A 23,664-nucleotide genomic window follows, 5' to 3' on the forward strand; every position below is an offset into this window, starting at 1 on the left:
ATTTTTGCATCAGACTAGACAGACTGCTTTACACGTAGGTAACTGCTCGCGAAAAAAAAAAGAAGGTCACGGATCCAGCTTCTTCTGATCACGATGAAAGGCTAGCGTGGGACGCACCCTTCACAGTGAATACATAATTTTTTTCTATTACTTGTTTTTGCACATACTGCAGATTGGAATTGTGTCTCTGCATGGATGGGCACTGATACAGCAAACAGCAACTTTAAGCGAGGCAACAAGAGAGCAATTTGAAGAGCGCGAGTACACAATTATAAATCTCAAAAATAATACAATTGCATTTCACTTTGCAGGCAGCCAGTATAGCTCGGGTAGGAAATTCGAGTCTGAAATCATACGAGGGAAGAAAGAAAACTTGTAGGTGCACATGTCCATCCTAGGAAAATGGTTGGTTATTGAATTCGGGTGATCGCGACATTCGCATCTTGTGGGCAAAAGGTTTACGTGTAAAATAAGGTCTATAGTAATAATTCACATGACTGAATGCAAAGGGTTAAGGCGACATAATTGTGTCCGTTTTTAAAGAGTTCAACATCATTAGGGCGTTAAACTAGGGAATAGAGCATAGAATATGGAATTAGCACAGGGAAACAATAGGTGTGAACTCAAATGAGAATGGAGAGGCTGTCTCAGAATTTCCCAAATTTCTAAAATGCTACGCTTAGGGTATAAATCAAAATGTAATGCAGGCATACTCTAGTTTCGGTCTCATAAAAGTAAGATGAGTTAGTAACACTAAACTGTGTCCTAAGAATCAGCTCTGGGAAAAGGAAATAACAAAAACTGTTACTTGTGAGTTCCAAGAAAAGTTATCAGTGAATGTAACTTTTATAGGTATTTGCAGTTGTTAACTCGCTTAAGTTGTGATGATGCCAATTTGTACTAGTATTGCTGCGGCCTTTTCTTGTCTGTTAAACGAAGCCGAACTGTTTTATCTTTGTCCAATACCACGCCGCAATAATCCATTCGTTTTACATGTCATGCAAACTCAAATAACGTTCAGGTTGGTTATGCGCTGAAGCTGTTTCACGAAACAGCGCGCAGTTGTATGCGAACAGTCTAACTTGTGCAAAAGTCTCAGGTCGCTTCTCTGGGGGGAACCATATGAACCGGTCCCATCAATTAAAATGAGCTGTACGCGATCGGAAAAATTATTCTGCTAAGCAACTATAACAGTAGAGATAATAATGATTTTCAGTTTTCGAATTGGTTTAGAGTGATTACAGTTGAATAAGTTTACGAGTAAATTACTTGTCATGCAAAAAGTGAGTTACTACACATATAAACCTAATTTTGCAAGCGCTGGTACTATTCGAATAACGTTCGTTCTACTTTGTATGTATGTAACCACTGCCGAGAATACAACTTTTATTTGGCGTTCAATTCCTTTCAGAAAAAGAGGTAAGAATATCGACGTCGATGCTTACGCGCGAAAATGGTGTTTGTAGGAAGTCCCAGTAAGTAGTAGTAGCGGTAGTAGTAGTAGCAGTAGTAGTAGCAGTAGCAGTAGTAGTAGTAGTAGTAGTAGTCGTAGCAGTTATTAGAAATAGTATATATTAGTAGCAGTAAGTAGCAGTGGTTGTTTTGAAAGAAATGGGAAGACATTAAGGTACATTTTGATCCGGATGGGACTAACTTACTACTGCTAATGAAACAACCATGCGCAAAACATAAAAATAAACAAAAGAGCAATATGAGAAGTGTAAAAATGTTAGGTGACCCTAATTTTTTACTTAGGTGTCTTTTAGTGCCACTCGCACCTTTGCGTTGATGGTCTTTAGGTTAACTTTAGGTGAACGCAATGCAAGAACCGAACTTGCAGCCAACTGCTTTCCATTAATCAGGCGGTTAAATATCGTGCTACCATCTTGTGTGTGACGTAATTAGTGACATCATTATTCTTGCTTTCTACTTCCGGGTTTCCAGGAATTTCGCCAAAATCGTGCTCACGTGGCGGGTCCCTAAAGCGTACGATTCTGTGCTTTGGTGTGCGGCAATCAGTGATTTCTATTAAATTCTAATTTTTCCAGACACTTCAGTAACTCAACTTGTAAACAACCTTATTCTCTGATATCATATCTATAATGAAACCTATAAATTTCGTACGGTACAGTTTTTTTCTATTTCTTTTGCGATTTATATTGAATTTCGGTCTCTGTAGACTCAGTGATTTCTAATAATTTCTAATTATTCTAGACACTTCAGTAGCTCATCTTGTAACTGAACCTACGCCCTGACATTATATCTATAATCAAACCCGTGAATTTCGTGCTGTACTATTTTTTTCCTATTTCTTTCTGATTTACTTTTAATTTCCTCCGCGGTCGTCTCAGGAGGTGAACCGCTGAACCGTGACGTGCTGCGCAAGAAACAAGAGTGTCACTCAATGCTCGTGCCGCTAATAACTCTGCAAACGCTCCCGCACACCACAAGCACTCGAAGTAGCCTTATTCATTGCTACAGGTAGCCTTATTCATTGCCTGGAAGTTCTATTAGCAGGGACTCTCGCATGTCTTCCGTAGGTTTGAATCTCACTACCACCAACGTTCTTCCTTTCGAATGTATTATTTTTTATAGATTGATTTCTTTATAGCGACCACCGAGGCGAAGTTATAAAACGCAGGCGAGAGCTTGCGCGGACAAGGGACGCGCGCTTAGCCCAGGTATCCGCGAGCGAGGATGACGTGGCGTCGCGGCGATGCCCTCTCCCCTCACGCAGCGCCAGCGCTGCAGCACTGTGTTCCGATTCACCCGCTTTGCTCCATCGAGGCGAGCATGTGACGTGGTAAAACGCAACCGAGAGCTTGCGCGGACAAGGCACGCGCGGTGAGCCCAGGTTTCCTTCAGCAAGGATGATATGGCGTCGCAGCGATGCCCTCTCCCCTCACGCAACACCTGACGCGCCAGCGCGGCAGCACGGTGTTCCGATTCACCCACTCAGCTCTGTCGAGGCGAGCACGTGACGTGGCATCGTAGCCAATGGAAATTTAGGCGTCATTTTGCTGCTAGAGACACCGGCCTTTTCGCTCTATTGGCCATTTGGTGCTTTCGCATCAATAGTTTGACGAGACATGCGAGCTTTAGTCGAACGTCTGTCTGACTCTTGGAAACACATGTTGTGAAAGCCATCGCTCATATAATCTCGCCAGCCCTGTCCTCTTCCTGCAGTGATAGATGCGGCGTCGACATGCTTGGACAACGAGCACGGAGCCGACACAGAGGAATCCAGGTATAAGGTTCGTGATAATCTTCTTTCCATCCTGAGAATTCGCCATGAACCGACAGAACATGTAAGTCAAGAACCAAGCGTATCTCCTCTGATATAAAAATTCTGACAAAATGCGCACGAGACGGTAGAGGCTACAGTAAGTTCGGCTGTCGCTGTTGAAAGAAGTGTTAATCCGCGTTTTTTTTTATTTTTTTCTACGGCACATAGCGTACGCCAGCCTCCCAGGTTTTCGTACCAAAAAGCCGACATCGTAACTCTTGTTGGCTCCATTACAAGATACAGTAATAAGTGGCAATCTAAAAACGAAGTGCCAAATATCGTAATCACGATCATAGTCAGCCTGTTTTTACGTCCACTGTAGGATGAAGGCCTCTCCAAGCGATCTACAATTACCCCTGTCTTGTGCTAGCCGATTCCAACTTGTACATGCAAATTTTCTCATTTAACCGCCCCACCTATATTTTTTTTTGCCGTAACCCGCTGTGCTTCTCTTCCCGGCATCCATTCTGTAACTCTAATGGTCTAACGGTTATCTGATCTACGTAATATATGCCCTGCCCCGCTTTTATGCTTTCTCCTAATGTGAACTAGAACATCGGCTATCCCTTTTTTGCTCTTTGTTCTACACAACTCTCTTCCTGGCTCTTAAAGTTACGCCTAACATGTTTCCTTCCATTCCTTTTTGCAGGGTTCTCAGCTTGTTCTCGAGCCGAGCTTCTTTGTTAACCTCCAGGTTTGTCCGTAACAATATATTAGTACCGGTAGAATGCAATGATTGCACATATTTTTTTTTCAGTGACAGTGGTAATCCCACTGTCATTGAAAATGCAAGTGTACCATCATTACATTCCACTGGTGCTAACTTTACAACATGTGAACAAAGAAGCTCGAAAAAATACTGAACTCCAACTAAACACTAATTTCCACTGAATCACCAAGCCAATTACGCTCGCTCCATTCTGTAACGCCACACCATGACGGTAGAGAACTGAGTGAGCATAATTGGCTGGTGCATGGGCCCCGCTTCTTTCAAAATAATTGTCACGTGGGAACTGTTTTCAGCCTCCAAGCCACAAAGGGCCTGCGCGGGCAGTGGCAGTGTCATCATCAACATCATCATCATCATCATCAGCCCGGTTACGCCCACTGCAGGGCAAAGGCCTCTCCCATACTTCTCCAACTACCCCGGTCATTTACTAATTGTGGCCATGTTGTCCCTGCAAACTTCTTAATCTCATCCGCCCACCTAACTTTCTGCCGCCCCTTGCTACGCTTCCCTTCCCTTGGAATCCAGTCCGTAACCCTTAATGAGCATCGGTTATCTTCCCCCCTCATTACATGTCCTGCCCATCCCCATTTCTTTTTCTTGATTTCAACTAAGATTAACTCGCGTTTGTTCCCTCACCCAATCTGCTCTCTTCTTAACCCTTAACGTTACACCTATCATTCTTCTTTCCATAGCGCGTTGCGTCGTCCTCAACTTAAGTAGAACCATTTTCGTAAGCCTCCAGGTTTCTGCCCCGTACGTGAGTACTGGTAAGACACAGCTGTTATATATTTTTCTCTTGAGGGATAATGGCAACCTGCTGTACATGATCTGAGAATGCCTGCCAAACGCACCCCAGCTCATTCTTATTCATTCTTATTCGGCGGCAGTGTAGCCTGCACTGAACTCCTACACTGCCACCGAGTTGTATGAGTCGGCTTACGTCATCATGTCGTCAAGTACAGACTGTGATATTACTGGATTGTTATGTTACTGTCCTAGAAGATCCTAGACGTTCGTCTCTAGCTACAATATGACTAAGTTGCAGGGAAGAAAGGGGGTTAACCGAGGGACCCGATTTTTATTAGTCGTATCATAAGAAGCCAACAAACACTGACACCAAGGACAACATAGGGGAAATCACGTGTGTTTAATAAATTAAACAAAGAAACGCTGAATTAATGGAAATGAAAGAAGATGAAAAAACAACTTGCCGTAGATCGTTCCCCACCTGCGGCATGTTCTTTTTTCCTCCCCATTCATTTCCATTAATTAAGCGTAACCGAGAGTTACGTATTAGGATGTTAACGAATGAGTTACGAATATAGCATGTTTTTTTTCTATGTTTATATGTCCATTATTCTTTGTCGTTTGTGCTGTTATTTGATAAATGTTATTTGACGAGTATGTTAAGTGTAATCCCGTTTGTGATGAAGTAACTTGGTTTCTGCACATGTAAGTGCAGATAACATTTTGTTTAGTCTTCGTATGTTCTTGCTATATTGTTATGTTTTTTTCTTTATCATGAAGCCATCATGTCTGCGATGAGATTGCCTGTCGCTGCTGCTTTGTATTTCGGGGCTGCGGCCGAGTCAAGCTGTTTACGACAGATTCTTCTGCAGCTCCCCCTGTCTGTATTTTTTTGAGGCAGAAATAAAATTATTATGTAAGTAACTTCCCTATGTTGTCCTTGGTATCAGCGTTTGTTGGCTTCTTATGATAAGTTGCAGGGAGAATCACGACCCAAGAGGGATGGCGCGTTCCCTCCGCTCCGCAAACCGCGTGGGAAGAACGAGACAACCTAGGTAAAAAATCTAAGCGTGCGAGCTGCCTCCGCATGCGACGATATGCTGGGCCGAGTCCTGCCAGCTTCTTTGAGGCAGACAACTGCACAAATAGGGCACCACGATTCTGCAGACAGAGCTGACGTAGTAGACTGAGCATGTAGACGTAGCATCAATGAATGTCTTCGCGAGAAATTTAAACAAAATTGATCAATCTGAATTGCATTATCACTTCAACTGCGACGTAATTATTATCATATTACCATTGATTGAGCGATTGATTGATTGATTGATTGATTGATTGATTGATTGATTGATTGATTGATTGATTGATTGATTGATTGATTGATTGAGCGATATATTTATTTATTGATTGATTGGTTGACCGATTGATTGATTGATACGAAACACATCGCGACTTAGGCATACAAATTATTTCGGGATTCATGCACTCGTCGTTCGATGCATCAACCCTTTTGCATCCAACTTCTATCGGAATCAACCGGCTACTGTCGATCCCCTTTAAAAGCGAAATTACGCGTTAAGGTTACTGGTGCCGAATTTGAATATTGGCAGCGCCCAACGCTCTCCTTCACTCGCGTCATCTTCTAAGAAATCTACATTTCAGGCAAAAGTGGCACCTCTCACACCTTGACGTACAAACATCAGTCGCTTGTGTAGCTTGACTTCATAGCAGGCCTTTAGCGTCCTTTTCAACGTCCTTTCTTTTTGCCGCTCTTATTCTATTCCGACCTCAGCTAAGCCACGCCCACGCTAGGACGGCACTGCGCAGCTGCGTGCAGATTCAGTTCGACAAAGCCAGAGCTGCGAACCGGAGTTGTTCGGTAAGCGTTTAACAGACATTCTCGAACAGGGCTTAGAGTTTCATCCTCGCTGCCTACCGTGAATCACTTCCTCATTCCTAACGATCGCGCACGTCCTTGCTCTTCTGCGTAGGTTCAGTCCTTCACCGACTGCTTAACTGAAGCACTGGGCGACAAAACGGTGAGTTGTGCGTTTTGCAGCGAACATAGCTCAACGGCAGACGCCGCTGTTGCATGGTTTACCAGGTCACGAGGATAGCCTCGTAAAGCCCCTTGTACATTTCGAACGGTGCCTCTAATCGTTCTGAAGCGAATATTTCTTTGCTTCTTACAAGGGTCTTGGTGTTCGTCGCCGTTTCCTCGCCGGGTATGTTTGTGCGTTTGGACAACTTGGATCACTGGGCATGTGCTACTCGGTATGTGCCAGCTCTTGGCAAACCCCTTGGGATGCGTGCTCCACTGCGACACAAAGGAGGAGCAAGCCTTAAATGTATTTGTGTCTGTGTGTCGTAAATTTCATGTGTGTGCACCTGACATCAACGTTCTCCTCCTTTAACACGGATCACACGACGACTTCGCTCTCGTGACGCAGATGCGCAGACAGCTACAGGCTATGACGCTGTGTTCGAATCAGAATACACCACCACCACCACCACCACCACCACCACCACCACCACCACCACCACCACCACCACCACCACCACCACCACCACCATTTCTTCACTTACATGTATAGCTCAACGCTCCTGCTTCAATGTACACTTTGGTTCCATTTTGTTTGCCTTCTCCCTACTTAGCTGCTTCTGCTGCCGACTTTTTCATTATTGCCTCTCTTCCTGCTTGTCTATTCGGGCAACTACCCAGTAGCGCAAATATCATCTTGCAAATTGGCTCTAGACTGTTTACGTACCCAGTGGCACATACATTGTAAAAGAATTTACATCCATAAAAGCAATGAGGGTGCAAATTGGTCTATAACTCACATACTTACACCCTTTTTAGGTTTAAGGTTGCGAGCTATGGACGGATTTCCACTTTTACTCGCTTTAAGGGTGTAAACTGGTGTAAAAAGTAAATAGCGGTGTAACTTGGTCTATAAACCATATTCTTACGCTCTCTTTAGAAGTAAGGGTGTGAGCTATGGACAGATTTCCACTTTTATTCCATATTAAGGATGTCAACTGGCGCACGTAAAGTAAATAAGGGTGCAAATTGGTCTATAACTCACATCCTTACATCCTTTTTAGGTGTAAAAGTGTGTGTCATAGACCTATTTACACCATCATTCACTTTTAAGGGTTCTAACTATTTTACACGGTACCGAGTTGCACACACCAGTGTTCCAAGTTGTCTATTACAGCACATACCAGCGGTACACCCTGAGTGACCCAAGTTGTTGTACAACCGGATAAACAACAACCAGCAGCCAACAGCCAGAAGCCATTACCCGCGAACCCGGGGTAAGAGGAAAAGAATGCTTCACTTTAAAAATACTTGCTGGACACATAGGCGACAGGGAGAGTATATAAAGGCAGCCTCGGACAGGTCATTGCCTATTATTGTTATTTTATGGCAATCGACAAGATTATTCTCGGTTGAGGCCTTATTGTCAACCCGCCTATTCAACTAGATGCGATTGCTAAGAGGAAGCTATTGCCGCAGAATCTTCTGTTCAGATACAAGGCAACGGAGAAATCGCTTTCTTCCTTGCCCACTGCACTGAACTTGATGGCGTTCCTCAGATTTACAAGAAAAAATTAGAACTACTAAGCGCAATAAAATAGGTTTGATTTCGGCCACCAGTTATTTAATTACTGAACGTTTCAAAAGAAAAGTCGCAGTTTCACCCGAAAGGCGGAGCATCATTGCGATAGCAAACTATTAGACAGCTATGCGAAACAAGGATAGTAGATTTCACGGCCGTTTAAACTCGTAAGCATTCGCTTACCAACTTAATTAACAAGCGTGGTGTCCCACGCGCATAGGCAAACATAAACACACCTCACTCTATGACCGCAGACACTCGCTGTCAAAACTCTGATGTGAGGAAGAGCGGCAGCAGCAGTGAACGAATCGACCTTCGTGCTGCCTCTCGCTTCAAGCGCGACGGCGAAAACGCAGCGTACACGAAGCTATCAGGCCTCGATACAGCTGGACTCTGTACCCATCGCGTATTGCCTTAAATATAGGGACCGCACGGCTGCGCTCAGCCGTGCCATACGCAGCCACCGCCGGTGTAGACCCCCCCCCCCCTCGCTCCTGCAATGCGCGCGCGAGATCGAGCGGCATTCTCGGCTCACACTCACAAGCTTTTACTTGCACCCAACCAACCATGAGCGCAACCATGAGGTGATCGCGCTTTATGCGTAACATCACGGCGACGGTGACGGCGGAAATGCGCCTGGAGTGTCCATATGATTGAACGAGAATCCGCAATAAACTGGAACATCAATATTGCAACTCTGTATCTCGGCAGTTACAAACGATAGCTCGATTCTGTAGGCTGCTGCACATGTTGAAACATCTAAAGTTGACGTGGCAAATTTCGGAGCGGTGTATAAATGCATTATTCCAAGTTATATGCCCCTCTCCGAAATGTCACATACATTTGCGAGATTTTTTTCGCGAAATCCTCTCAAAAGATTATTGTAACAATGTCAATGCGTAAACTCGTATACCGGATTTGTTCACCGCAGATGCTCTCACCGATGCAGCTTCCGTTTTTTTTTTACGAAGCCGATTTTGAGCAATTTTCGTAAAATATATGGAGCCATAAATCGATATTCTGCTTCCTATAATGTAGGTTTATTCCCTAAGTGGAAGAGACTTCATTCAAATCAGTTGTGCTGTCGTGTGATGAGAGCGTTTCGGTATTTCACACCGAAGTTGGCTCCAACTAAAAGCGGTGCCTTAAGTGGGTGCGCGCAGTTATTGATAACCACATATGTTGCAGAACAAGGAACACGAAGCTGGTGCGGAGTACTTCGCTGGAAAAATAACGGTGAGTGGTCCTCATCGAGGCCTCGAGGCCAGCACAATGGTCTACTAGGAATGCTACATACTACCATCCACGTTACAGGTTGCCGCCCTCATTTATTCGTTGCAGTTGTGGCTGTTACATAAGCGGCGGTATTAAACATTGCTTGTAGTAAATTACCTAATTTACTGGACGAGGCGGCCATTACGTCTACGAGAAATCAAAATGACTAATTGAATAATTAGCATAGGAACACTAGCTAACCTTGAATTAATTACTTTATATATAGGACACGTATTTCAATTTACGAATTGTATCTAGTGAGTTTGTGTGGCATATCGACTTGGAACAAATTCTCAGGGCACAATTGTTCCACTTAGTTTCTTAATAAAACGTTGTTGATGGATTTAAGCACAGAAGTAGCCGGAACGCCAGTGCCTCTCGTCGGGGACATTGAAAATAATTATCTCGAAGGTGGTGTAGTCCTGAGAATTGATCCGATACGTCTTGCGAACTCACTGACTAAATTATTATCTTAAAATATGCGCCGTAAAGTAAATTATTAAAAAAAACTATTAGCGTAATTATATTAACTATCCAATTGACGTTTTGATTTATCGTAGAAGTAATTAGATCTTCATTGAGTAATTTATCTCAAGCGTTGGAACTGCGTTATCTGGCAAAAAAAAAGTTTTTGAGAACTTGGCACAGCTCAAAAAAAAATAATCATGAAAATTGGTATAATAGGTTTTCTAAAGTCAGTTTCGCTTTCGTTTGTCCAGCAGGCTCACGACGTGGCCTTGAGGCTTGACCTTCCGGTCCCGACGTGGGAGTGGCCCGCTTAGTGATTAATTATCACTACTTGCAGGACCAAATAAAGTTTTCCATCCATCCATCCATCCATCCATCCCTGGAAGTGCGTGCGCCGTGACATCGTGACGCAAATTGTTGGCACATGAAAGGGCGGGACATCGGGACTTTCTGACACCCACTCCGTTCGCTCAGTCATATGCTAGGGGCTAGTAGTGAGGCCCCATGTAGTAGCATAACAGAAGACCAAGCGAGCCGGAGCGACTCTCGAAAAGTCCCTACGTTCTGCTCTCACGTGCCAACCATTTGCATCACGATGTGAGGGCACAGACACTTCCAGGTCAACAAGAACGATAGTGACTGTAGAACAGCTGTTATGTGTAATTATTAAGGGCGCCCTGAGGCTTTTCGGTGTCCTTACTGAGGTTTCAAAGTCCAATACCTTCTTTTAACGCAAAACGAAATGAAGACTCGAAAGTATTATGGCAGCACTCATTTAAAGGGACACTAAAAAGTGAAGCAGTTTTGACTGACAAAGTACGCTTTAAAAAATCTACTTTCATTGATTTCACTACAATGGGCTGATAATAAGAAAGACAAAATACAGGGAAATCGCAATATTTCTTTTTATATCGCTCCGAACCGGCTGAGCCGTTGTGTAAGTGGCGCAGCGAATTTCAAGTGTGCCTTCGTGTTTCGGGTGTTTTGGCTCAGTACTTTGAAACTCGCGAACTTTGGCTCCTTTTGGCCCACACTCACTATGGTGCGTGTTTACCGATTAAAAAGTTAACCCTGCCTGAGCAGACGCCGTTAAATTTGATGACGTCACGGCGAGATGGTGCGGGAATATCAACGCGGATGTTGTCACCCATACGCCTTTCCTTTATTTATTTTTAGCGTTTTCTTCCGGCTAACCAGCTTTTTATCGCGGGATGAGTAGCTTTTTCTGGTATCGTAGAAGGGTAATGCACTTGGACAAGCTAGGCTTACATTTGAATGCCAAGCATCGTACGAGTGCAACCACTTTTTTCGCGGACAAGTGAACGGGTGGGTATGCGGGTGGATATGTCTCGCCATTGACCTTGGGCCGATTCTGGGGACAGTGCAGCCTGTATCGCCGTAGTGAGAAGACCCCGGTGATAGTGCGCACTCTGAAATTACGTCGTAAAATTGGGCTTACACTGAGGGTTAGCGCGATCGTCGTGTGCCAGAAGCGGAAGTGCAGAACGCTGCCCTTGCTCCGCCACAGAAGAGGCGGCTGAGTGTATACACATAGTATGCAAGTATGCACGTGACGTCACATCCGCTGCTGTCGTCTGCCTCCGCTACCTTCCGCCATCTTGGGGAACCTTATCCAGAGGCGCGCGCATAGGCCTACAAGTTCCCCAACATGGCGCCGCCGTAAACCGGAAGTCGCGGAGTATCCTTGAATGACGTACGTGCATACTATGTATAGCGCTGGCAGTCTACATCCTTTTCGCTTCGGCGTTAAGGGCCCCGTTTGTGGTAACGTACCTTGCCGTTGACGCTTAGGAGAACAGAAATACGTCATTAGAGAGTTTTAGCTTCTCCGCAAACTTTTTACCGTTTGCCGGGACACAATTACCGGGTTACCGGAGCCGTGGATGGCAGTAGCAAAGCTGGCAGCGACATCTAGCGATACCTTGTCCAACTACAATGAGTTTGAAAAAAAATTTCTGTGTAGCACGAGTGTTCTCGTGGATGAAAAAAAATGATTAATATGACTGCACGTTGACGATTGTGTCGGTACTTACACGCTGAACACCAGCACTTCAACAGAATGTGGTAAGTCACTGCAGCGTCAGCTTTGTGCGCCCTCTGGTTCTTGTGCAGCGACATCTTGTGCGCCCCCGTCACAAGATGTCGCCACTAACACCGTAGCTGCCGCGCAGTTCTCGTGTAACGTGGTACCAGGCCCCGCACACTCTCAAGTTCAACAAATGGCCACAGAGGGCGAAAAAATCGACCGCGCGGCGCTGCTAAAGAAACAGGCATAGTACACCAATTAAAAAGGTTCCCCGTTGAGCACATTATCTCCCGCTAGAGGCGCCGTAGTAAGCGCAATTTTAACCTACAAACTTTCTTAAACAGTGAACGAAGCGTTCTTATTGCATGATAAAGACTACGAAATTATAATTCCTAATTTTACATTGTACTTTTCATTACCAACTTTGTTGTTTTTTGTCATTTTAAACGCAAAATAGCGTTCAGCATCATCGACCTCCCACGTGACCTCTGGCCTGGATTTAAAATTTTTACCGGTATTTTCGCGTGCGCGGCAGGTACGGATTCCTTGGTTCGTACATTGGTTGGTTATTTTGTGCTAACACCAGTTTACTGCGCTTCGATGTCTCGCGTTATTTAATTTGGGGTGTAAGCCTGAAAGCTAGGAACACGTCTGCATCGAAATGGGAGCCGGGTCCTGCTGCAACTGGGGACAGCAATACCGGTGAGTCGTTTAACATCACTGCTTCAATCGCTATGTCATTTATTCGTCTCGTTAACTTAACGAACTAGATGCTGCATTGCATAAGGGCAGTCAGGACCCTCCGTTACTGTTTCCGAAATAAACTTTCAGTTGCGAGGCCATCATTATACACACATTCACGAAAGAGAAACGATATCGGAACGCGCGTCACATTTTTCATCTTGTTGTAGCCGTAGCCATAAGTGACTGAGTTGCCTTATCAATATATTTTTTTTTTTTTCGAGTCCACCGGCAACTTCTTTCGTTCACAGAACCGAATAACCTTTTGATAAACTGAAGCTAAAGTACTGAATTTAATGTATTAAACAGTTGCACACATGATAATTCACCCATATTTCGTACCTGTTGGTTCCAAATGTTCTTGCTGTTCAGTTTGGCTTACCTCAGGACATCTATTTTTGCAGTAGTGAAGCGGTGCATCACGTTCATGCACAAAAAGAATGCATCATTTCTAATAGCTTCATGTCTTTCATCTATTTGCTTGTGAAATCAGCAGTGTGATCTCTTTTAGTGTATAAACGAGCGCACAAATGTACTTATTTGTGATCTTAATAATACTTAAGCTGTTGACATGCATTGTAGTTACGCAGACATCAATTTTACGGAGAGTAACCATATTTATTTACCATGCTGCTTAAGCACCCTAGAACAAACAGTGTACATTTGCATGTGTTTTGTAGTCACAAACCATTGCAATGTATATGTCGCACCTTTACGCATTTTATATTGCAAAATTGTGCTTATTCAATTTCTGATGCAGTCAAAATTTCTGTTCCAGACATGCAGTAATGAGGATGGCACCAGTATAAAGCAACACACTCCATGCACTAAACAGAAGCTGCTGCCTGCTATAACAAGGTCATTGTGTGGACTTTGGCTGCTACTACAAGGTAAACAACACCTGGTTCAGAAATAAATATGCTTGATATATGCTGTATTGACTTGCTAGTCTTGAGATACATGTCAGTTGTTTGTAGCAGATGATATGAACATTTGTTCATGTTTACAGTTCAGCATAATTAGTTCAAACATAAAAGAAAACACTACATGAGTTTGGATAATCTCTGCTGTATCTCATGTGCCATTGTTCTGCCCCAACAGAGTCTGTGCCAAGTACATCTTGGTCATCACGGGAGCCCCCATCTACACCAACAGGAAGGGGCTGGAGCTGAATTCGCAAGACCACAAACAAAGAAGCCATTCCAGAATTATTTGGATGAGATATCAAGTCTACGGACGACTGTTTCAAGAGTGAAAAGAGCCTACGCCATCATTCCACCAGCACGGATATTGGCCGAGTCATCCAGGTACCTCAACAACAAAAATTATTTGTCTTCAGATGTACCTGCAACCTCTGAACAAGCACAGATGACGCTGGCTAAGAGTGTTCTGTCAGCTTGCCCTTCCTTAGTGAGCTTCCTGGCCTTGCCAGTTCTTGCCAAGTATAATTTTGTTTCAATGAATGCAAGCTTTTTCATTCCACACTTTTGTTAGAGATCATTCCTATTCCTCATACAAACAATAAAGGTCAACCGATTCTTTGCTCATACTTAATGCCAGTCACTGTATAGTAGCATAACATACGTGTAGCAGTTCTTTCTAGTGTATGTTGCTATGTGGAATTCCTCTCCTGAAATAGCTGATGCAGCATTGGCGTGTGTCTTGCATTAACCTTTACACTGTGTGCTATGTAGCATTTAACTTTTGTTAATGTTTTTGGCTTTCAATGCTTGCAAGGTAGATTGGCTTCTTTCTTGAATGCAAGCTTTCTCATTCCCATATTGAATTCCTAGTCTCATTCAGGATTGCTATTCTTGCTCAACAGCCTGTGTTTTTGTGCAAGCTACATTGAAGTGATTGATTGCAGAATCTGGTTTCGGCGCTGTCCGACTTGGTACTTGTCACCGTATTACGTTTCTCATATGTGGGAGCCTGGTCAGTTGCATTGGGAAACAGTCTCTCAAGGCAAGCACCTGCTCCTACAGTCCGCACAGTGACATAGACTGCGAATTTACACGCACACCGTGGTTGGTGCTCCCCGTTCCGTCCTTTCCTGCTGCTGCCGTGTGCAAATTTTGCTTGTGGTCTTCATCGGCCATGATTTGGTGTCAACGGAGACTCTCATACATAATTACATGGTTCTAAGTGCATGAAGTTGATATCCACATGTGTGGAAAGGCCTGCAAAAGTGACTGCAAAATAGTGATGTTCACAAAACCGACCATGCCCATATATAGAGAATGTGGGGGACCAAGTGTGAGTTACACATTAGTGGCATGCAAAAGAACAAAAAGAAACATGCAGGTTGGAAAGGCGGTAACGCTAAAATGCCGGGCACTCCATGTCACTGTTGGCTGTGGCAGCAGATGCTTGCGTCACCCGATTGCTTCGCAATGCAAGCTGCTCATATTCAACGCTGACTGTCGGTGCAAACATGTGGGACACACTGTCCAATCTGCTTGCGCTGCTGGTTGTTGCTTGTTACCAGACTGCAGTGTGCGACGAAGGCAAGCACTATGCCTACAGTCGGACGGTTGAATGTGCCGCAAGCAACCCGTGTGCGTGTATGCTCACTGTTGTCATGTAGATCGTAGCCAATGCATAGTGCCAATGTATAGATTGAGCATTATGTTAGAGTATGCTGAAGTGATTTGATTGCATAATCTTGTTTCAATGTTGTCCCACTTGGTCATAGTTGCTGTGTTACATTTCTGGGATGTGGCAGCCTGTTCAGTTGTATTGGCCAATGGCCTCTCGAGGTAAAGCACCTGCTCCTGCAGTCCACACAGTGACACAAACTCCCTGTTTACATGTAGTGTGATTGGTGCTCCCTGTTTGTCCTTTCCTGCTGCAGCCGTGGGTAAAGCGTGCTTGTGGCCTTCTTTGGCCATGATTTGGCGTGAACAGAGACTATCATACATGATTACATGGTTTGAAGTGTATGAAGTTGATATCCACATGGGTGGAAAGGCCTGTAAAAGTGGCTGCGAAATGGCGATTCCCACAAAACAGACCACATCCATATTGAGAGCAGGTGGGGCACCAAGTGTGAGCAACACATTAGTGGCCACCGAAAGAACAAAAAGAAACGTGCATGTAGGAAAGGAGGTAACACTAGGATGCCAGGTAGTTCATGTCGCTGTGTTGGCTATGGCAGCAGGTGCCTGCGTCACCCGATTGATTCGCAGTACAAGTTATGGTGACTGTCAGTGTAAACAGGTGGGGCACTGACCAATCTGCTTGTGCTGCTGGTTGTCACTCGTTACTAGACCACCATGTGCGACGTAGGCAAGCACTGTGCCTGAAGTCGTATAGCTGAATAAGCTGTATGCAATTTGTAGTGCGTGAATGCCCACTGTTGTCATATGGATCTTAGCCAATGTACCGTGTATTGTCTGAACCTTATGCGGTGATTGATAATGGTCGCCGTGTTATGTTTCTTCGATGTGGCGACCTGGTTAGCTGCATGGGCAACAGTCTCCCGAGGTAACCATCTGCTCCTGCAGTCCACACAGCGACAAAGACTCCCAATTTACATGCACCGTAATTGGTGCTCTCCCCATTCGACATTTCTTGCTGCAGCCGCCGGCAAATTATGCTTGTGGGCCTTCATCGGCCGTGATGTGGCGTGAGCGGAGACAGCACACGTTATTACGTGGTCCGAAGTTGATAGCCACATAGGTGGAAAGGCCTGCAAAAGTGGCTGCAAAATGGTGATGCCCACATTGAGAATGTGGGGCACCAACTATGAGTTACACATTAGCGGCCCCCGAAAGAACAAAAAGAAACGTGCAGGTTGGAAAGGCGGGAACGCTAAAATGCCGTTTAGTCCATGTCGCTGTGTTGGTTGCGGCAGCAGATGCCTTGCGTCACCCGATTGCTTCGCAATGTAAGTTACGGCGACTGTTAATGCAAACAGGTGGTGCACTGCCCAATTTGCTTGCGCTACTGATTGTCGCTCGTTACCAGATCGCCATGTGCGGCGACGAAAGTGAGCAGTTTACGAGCTCGCGTTAATGGTTTCAGCGCATCTCGACATGCAAATTTTATTTCTGATCTTGTATGAGAAGGTGCACTGCTTTTCTTCTGCCAATAAAGTCGCACGTCCTGTTCACTCACTTGTGGCTTGTTTGTATGGGCGTCAGTAGAGGCTCTTTAGTCTCCTGGCCATTAAAACGCGGCAGCTGAGGCATGCCGCCAAGCCAGCGAGGCGAGCACGGCGCGTACCCAGCGTACGGCACCGGTATAAAGCGGCCATATTGAATGTTGGACTAAAAAAAAAAACATTTCCGCTTCCTGTTTAAGTAGCGCCATCTGTCGGGCCCCCCACTAAGTTCCATGCGCTGCCGCTTCTTATTTTCGAACCACTGTGGAAGGTACAGTTTCCCTTCTCTAAAGTTGTTCTTTATTCTATGGTGGTACTCCGGCAAACGCTAATACATTTACAGACGAGCTAAAGCTCTCTATCGCTCGGCAAGTAAAGAACGTTTGGGGAACCTCTTTGGGATGAATCGAAGGTGGGATTAGTAACCTTGCAAATTTCTTCCTTACGCTTGTAACAGAGCTGCATGCGGCAGAAGTTGCCACAAGTTCGCGCACGGGCCTTCTTCGTACTGATGACTACGGTGCTGGCGGGACACGGCGACAACGAACACAAAACGGAGATGCCCTTCGAGATGCCACTCATGATGACCACGTCGGGCCGGACGTCATAGGCATTGTGTACTTCCGTGGCACCCTCTGTATCCCGTGCTGTTGCTTCCTTGAAAAATAAAAAAAAATAACCATGAGTGACATTCTGTTGCTTCTCGGCAAATTACTTGAAGGCAATAAAATGTCGACTGAAGCACGGCCCAGTATTGTTGACAGCGATTTCTATATATAAGCGCGCTCTTCCGCTGGCCGTCTCAACAAACCTCTTTTCACGTCGCAATCGCTGCGCATAACCCCGCCTTTTAGTACGCCCTCTCTTCAGCCTGCTACATCACTCACTCGCTTTTGTAAAGCAACTCTAAAACAAACACTGAATCAGTTTAGAGAGATAAAATAATCTTTCTGAACGCGATTTTCGTTAACTTGAAGAGGTTTGTCAGCAGATGAAAAATAAAGATCGCCAAACTTTAAGTTTTTTACATATTTCGCCGGAGCGACAACACCGGTGTGTGTGACGTCACGGATTTCAATGTTCAATGTTTCAAAGCTCTGGTAACTTAATATTATTTAGCTCCATCTTCGAAGTGTATAGAGCCTCCTATATATAGCAGCTAGCCCACGTCAACGCTCAAGTGGTATTCTTTCTTTTTTTTCTAGAATACAATGTAGTCTACCTCTGCCTGTAAAATATTAACCCGAGCTCGCCAAGACGCCGTAAAAATACCTATCGTCAATAGAAAGGCTTAGCTTGTCCGGTATTCCGGTAAAACTCAGGAGGACGGGGCGTTGGGGCGCAGGCGTAAACGTGAGCGGCCTGCATGGTGCAGCCACCCGGTGGCGCAGTGCTCAAACAGACAGAAACGGCTGATATTGCATTAACCGAGCGTATTCTTCTTCGCTGCTGGTGTAAAGTTCCGGCACTGGCATAATCGTGTTGCTGCCAAAAATTTACACCCGCAGCAAAGTAAAATACGCTCGGTTAATGTAATATAAGCGGTTTCTGTCTGTTTGAGCACTGCGCCACCAGGTGGCTGCACCATGCAGCCCGCTCACGTTTACGCCTGCGCCCCAACGCCCCGTCCGCCTGCGTTTTACCGGGATACCGGACAGGCTAAACCTCACTATTGACGAACTGGTGCGTGAACCGCAAGAAGGCCTCCGCACTAGTCAGTCATTTTTGCGTCTTTTCTGACTCACGAAGCGTCATCTCGTGACAAAATTGCGCTTTCATTCTTGAAGGGTAATTTGCTAAATACAGCACGACTTGTTCTTTTTTCTCTCTCTCTTCGGCGTCACTGTAATGCGAAAGCTTCAGGAAGCTGATATTCAAAGGCCGAGAGCGCAGATACCTAACGAACTGAATCGATGTAACCCCACGTGAGAGTTTCCTTAAATGATTCATAGATATTTATAGACTTCCCATAAATTGACTATGAAAATCATAATATGAACATTCAGTTACTGTGCAAATTGTCTACAGAAAACCCGCAGACGCTTATGGTCTCACACTTCTTGCCAACAAATGTGTTTACGAGTTAAGCAAGCAACCCCTTCGGAAGCGTGCGGACAACAAATTGCACAATAAAATAGTTTAAATAGACTTGGGAACGTGCTCCTTTTACGTATGAACCTTAAATAGCCAACGCATAAGAGTACGCGAGAAGGTCCACGACAACACTGCAGCCAATCTACCCACTGTCTAAAAATCAATTCTATAAGAACGTGCCCGATATAGGCTTTCTTCAACGCTGTAATATCAAATGTTCTCACCGCTTTTTCTTTCGGACTGTGTGGTTGAAAGTACGCGAGATATAAGCGCTGAATAAATTAATTGCGACAGATGTTTAGAAATACCTGAAAACAAAGCGAGTCGGCAGGTGAGTTCCGAGAAACAGTAGAGAGTTTTAGCTTGTTGTAAACGCGTTGCCGTTCTATACGGAAATACCGTGTTACGGCATCCGTGACCCGTAGTAGCAATGCTTGTGGCAGCACCTTGTGGCACTTTTTCCAACTACAACGTGTTTGAAACGTTCTCGCGCTGCGCGAGTGTTCTCGGTGAATAAAATTTAAAGAAAACGTACTGAATGCCATCGATGAAGTCGTTAATGACGCTTCCCGGCGGTAGCTAAGCAGAATATCGCCCCAGTGTTTGCTTTTCGTGGCCTCTAATTGTTGCCTTGACTATGCGTTGACTGAAAGGTTGATTGAGAGCTGCAATATGGCGCCACCAACGCGGTAGCACACGCAAACATCTCCGGTAACCTTGTGTTTTGCAATCGGTAATACGTTTATGTACAAGTTAAAGGGACACTAAAGCGAAACAATAAATAAGTTTAGACTAATGAAGCATTGTTTGAGAAATCTGCAGGCAGTCATTAAAAAAATTGTTTGATTATTAGATAAGAAAATGAAGGTCCAAGTATCAGTATTTGAATTTCGCGCCGAAACCCAAGCACCGCTACGTCATCGTGACGTCAGTGATTCCAAAGTATGTTTTCGCATTTGGGCCGCGTTGGCTGAATAAAGGTTCCCGAAACTTGCCATGTTTAATATTTGGTTCCTTTAGAACACAATGTAGTCAATCTGTACTGCTATATATAATTAGTAGGCCCTAGAAGCTGCCATTAAAATCCAAGACGTCACAGCCCCCAGGTGCAGAAACTTATGTAGGCGTCGCCACCCGTATTTCGTTCTTGCGCTTTTTCTGGCTTAGCAAACGTCTTAACGTTGTAAGAGTGGTGTTTTTGGTGTTGTAGAACGGTAATTTACTGATGCAGAAGAACTCATTTCTCACTTTAGTGTCCCTTTAAGCAGCAGTATTCAGATGCGTATAGGGACAGTTTGCGACAGCAACCAATACTGATTTGCTAGAGGGCGTACAGATGGGTCAGGTTGAAGCGACGAGACTTTGGACACTGTGTAAGGGCACAGTAAAAAAATAAAATACAGACAATAAAACATTTTACGCCCTAAAGGACGTTCGTTTGTCCACTATCCCGTACCTTTTACGCCTATGAATAATTTATTGCACGTGACACCTGGTTATAACTAGATGTGCGGTGAGAAAAAAGCGCGTAACTGAAAACTGTTTACTGAGTCTGACCACCTAATGAACTTAGAAATATCTGACAGGAGAATTTGACAACAATAGCTAGGAAAAGGTTAGTGCATTTTCCCGTGTCGTCTGTCACAGTCATCGTGATCTTGCCACAAATTTTTTAGCAAACAAGAGAGCTTAATTTGTCCCCACCGTCCATTCGATCTCCCCTCTTAAACGTGAGGACAGAAGAAGCAAGCACCCTTTATACTCTATAAAAGTGTTAAAATATTGAGTGTACACGCTACACTAACGAGGACGTCACTATGTGTCTCAAAGGAGGCGTATGCTGCAGTATAGGCGGGGCTGGCTACTATCCTTCTCTGAACTGTTAGTGGTGTGCGAAACGATGCAAATGTTTCAAGGAACCACAAGAGAAAACAAGAACACAGCGATATCAGTTCTAACGTCCGCACACACACAAACAAACAAAAAACTCAAGAAATACTCGAAAGCAAATGTTCGTGGACAGTTCACGAAACAGTGGTGCTTTCATGGTGCTCAAACTTCAGAGTAAATGCTGTCGTCATTTCCACTATGTGAAAAGTGTTATTTCTTCATTTCGAAAGGGTTCTCTGTGGCATAAAAGAATGTTAAGGCAAAATGCAGCCCGGTTACGGCAACGTACTGCACCGGCAGTGGGTTCGCTTTTGGGGTAGGCCTCGTTGCACATTTAAGCAACAATGCGGTCAGCCGTAAATTGGCCTGCGCTATTTTCATCCATAACAATGAACATTAAACAGTCGAGCACCTTCATGGGTGTATAAAAGGTGCTTGGTATGCCTCGTGGCTAACACTGTGATCCTTAAGGGGTAAAATCGAATCGCTGATGGAGATCTTTTAAATTTTCTACGATATATTTTGTGGCCACCAAACACCATGAAAGTGGCTACAGAGGACACAAAAAGTGCAAGAAATATAATTTAATACCTATCGCTGCCAAACTCTCGTGTTGCATATCTCGGTGCGCACTAAGTGTGTTAAGAACTAATGCATAGTTCACGACAACGGATTCCCTCATCGTGTGTGCAGCCTGTCGTCGTTTTCGTTTAAAGTACATTTTTTATGGACTCGAGGATAGCGTCGCTAGACATAAAGCAAACCAGCGCCATAAAGGTTGTAATAATATGAGAGTTATCGGTGCATTTCTTACTTAAGAGGTGTACACCGCTGAACTAACTTGAAAATCATTTTGTTGGCCATATTTTCTTAACTGTCATTCCTTGCGATGCCATCAACCTTACAAATGTTCTCGACTGAACTGTCTTGGCAAGACATCAGCATCCGTAAGCCCGTCTCCGCCCCCTCGTTTGACTAAATGGTGGTCACTGAACCGCGCCGGACAAGAAAGCCCTCTTGAAAACAGCAGTAGTGGGCTGCTGTGAACTGAGTCAAGCAGTTGGGCGTTCAACTATCAGTGTAGGCTAAAGTTCAACGATAATCCTTCGGTAAGCGTCTGCAACGTTCGCGACAAAAGTGCGCGCTCTCTGACTGGTTTCTGCGACTATTGCTAGCCAGTGTTGCGTGCGTGAGAAGAAAATTTGAGCGATCACGTGACTGCCGTCGCCCACTGCGACGGACGACTAGAAGGTCTGTACCTGAATGTGGCGCGGACGCTGACGACAGCACCGAGCAGCCTCTATCTGCAGTCACCCGGCTGGCATCTCGACGCTTCATCTGAAGGGCTGGTGAGTGTACGCTTGCTCCTGTAGAGATCAGGATTGTTCACTGTAGGGCCAGCTCTTTAGGGCGCAGCATGGCGCATTGCTGAACCGAAGAAAGGGCGGGAAGAAACAAAGTAGATAGGATAGGAGCTCATTGCAGGTCATAAGCTAAATCTTCAGGGCTGATCACAAAAATGTGCAGAAATCATCTACAATGATTGCCGATGTAAGCGAATAGCACGCACGCACGCACGCACGCACGCACGCACGCACGCACGTACGCACGAACGAACGAACGAACGAACGAACGAACGAACGAACGAACGAACGAACGAACGAACGAGCGAACGAACGAGCGAACGAACGAACGAGCGAACGAACGAACGAGCGAACGAACGAGCGAACGAACGAGCGAGCGAGCGAACGAACGAACGAACGAGCGAGCGAACGAACGAACGAACGAACGAACGAACGAACGAACGAACGAACGAACGAACGAACGAACGAACGAACGAACGAACGAACGAACGAACGAACGAACGAACGGTTTTGCTTACCAGCGTTCGCCGACCACCGACAACAAGCTGCAGAAAATTATAAACTGTGGTATTGAATTGAATTGAATATATCTTTATTTCCAACAGATTGGGGGAGACAGGGAAGAAAAGCTGCAAGTGCAGCTTGAAAAAACACCCTGCCCCATATGACCACAAGACATGGGCAGCGCGGAGCTGCCGCGTGTTTTTAACAATACAAAAATACACAGTTTTGCAAGAATGCATGAGCGCTAAGTGAAAAGTGAGTAATGGCGCGTAATGGCGTTACAAAACGTTTCACATATGACAGACGAAAAAAAAAACATATATACAAAATGATCCAAAATGATCTAATTAAATCTACCTAGTTTAGTTTGTTTAATGACACATCTACATCGAAAAATATTGTTTTAGGTCATCAATAGGACATATAGCAAGACGATAACTGTGCAGACTATTGACTGTTCGTTTCATTCCGATATACTTTATACAGACTGCCTAAATTAATTTCTATCGAGGCACGGTTCTAGAGTTATCGTTCCAACCTGAAGTTACGAAAGTACCGTCGCGTTGTTCTGACATGAATCCGGTGCAGCTGCTATTGAGATTCTATTGAGCCGCTATTGAGCGTTTCTTGCAAACTGGCTCATGGCTGCTTCTGCTGCCTTGCCGAGTGGTTCCCGCACAGGACAGCACTCGTAGAAAGAATCGGGTCATATGTAGCGCCCATCGGTATGCTACATGTACAAATGTGCCTGTGCCAGACTGTTGTTTGTAAAGCTACATTATCTACAAAT

General features: G+C 44.8%; 1 protein-coding gene and 1 long non-coding RNA gene across 4 annotated transcripts in view; both read left to right on the plus strand.

Moving 5' to 3' along the window:
- LOC129383384 (uncharacterized) overlaps window positions 1-17,707 on the plus strand; it is a 20,393-nt gene extending 2,686 nt beyond the window's left edge. For 2 of the 3 annotated variants that reach the window (XM_055067912.2, XM_055067911.2), the window contains exons 3-7: window positions 3,187-3,254; window positions 6,556-6,642; window positions 6,755-6,802; window positions 9,575-9,622; window positions 17,480-17,707. In XM_055067912.2, the coding sequence (XP_054923887.2) occupies window positions 3,187-3,254; window positions 6,556-6,642; window positions 6,755-6,802; window positions 9,575-9,622; window positions 17,480-17,632 (404 nt within the window). In that variant the 3' untranslated portion in view covers window positions 17,633-17,707. The remainder of the gene's footprint in view (window positions 1-3,186; window positions 3,255-6,555; window positions 6,643-6,754; window positions 6,803-9,574; window positions 9,623-17,479) is intronic. The other variant, XM_072289991.1, reaches the window with a different exon arrangement.
- LOC140219890 (uncharacterized) lies at window positions 12,340-17,031 on the plus strand. The gene is made up of 2 exons (XR_011896151.1): window positions 12,340-13,807; window positions 14,019-17,031. It is a non-coding gene; the product is annotated as an uncharacterized lncRNA (long non-coding RNA).
- Window positions 17,708-23,664: the final 5,957 nt, after the last annotated feature.

Source organism: Dermacentor andersoni, chromosome 8 (genome assembly GCF_023375885.2).
Source record: "Dermacentor andersoni chromosome 8, qqDerAnde1_hic_scaffold, whole genome shotgun sequence".
Classification (NCBI taxonomy): domain Eukaryota; kingdom Metazoa; phylum Arthropoda; class Arachnida; order Ixodida; family Ixodidae; genus Dermacentor; species Dermacentor andersoni.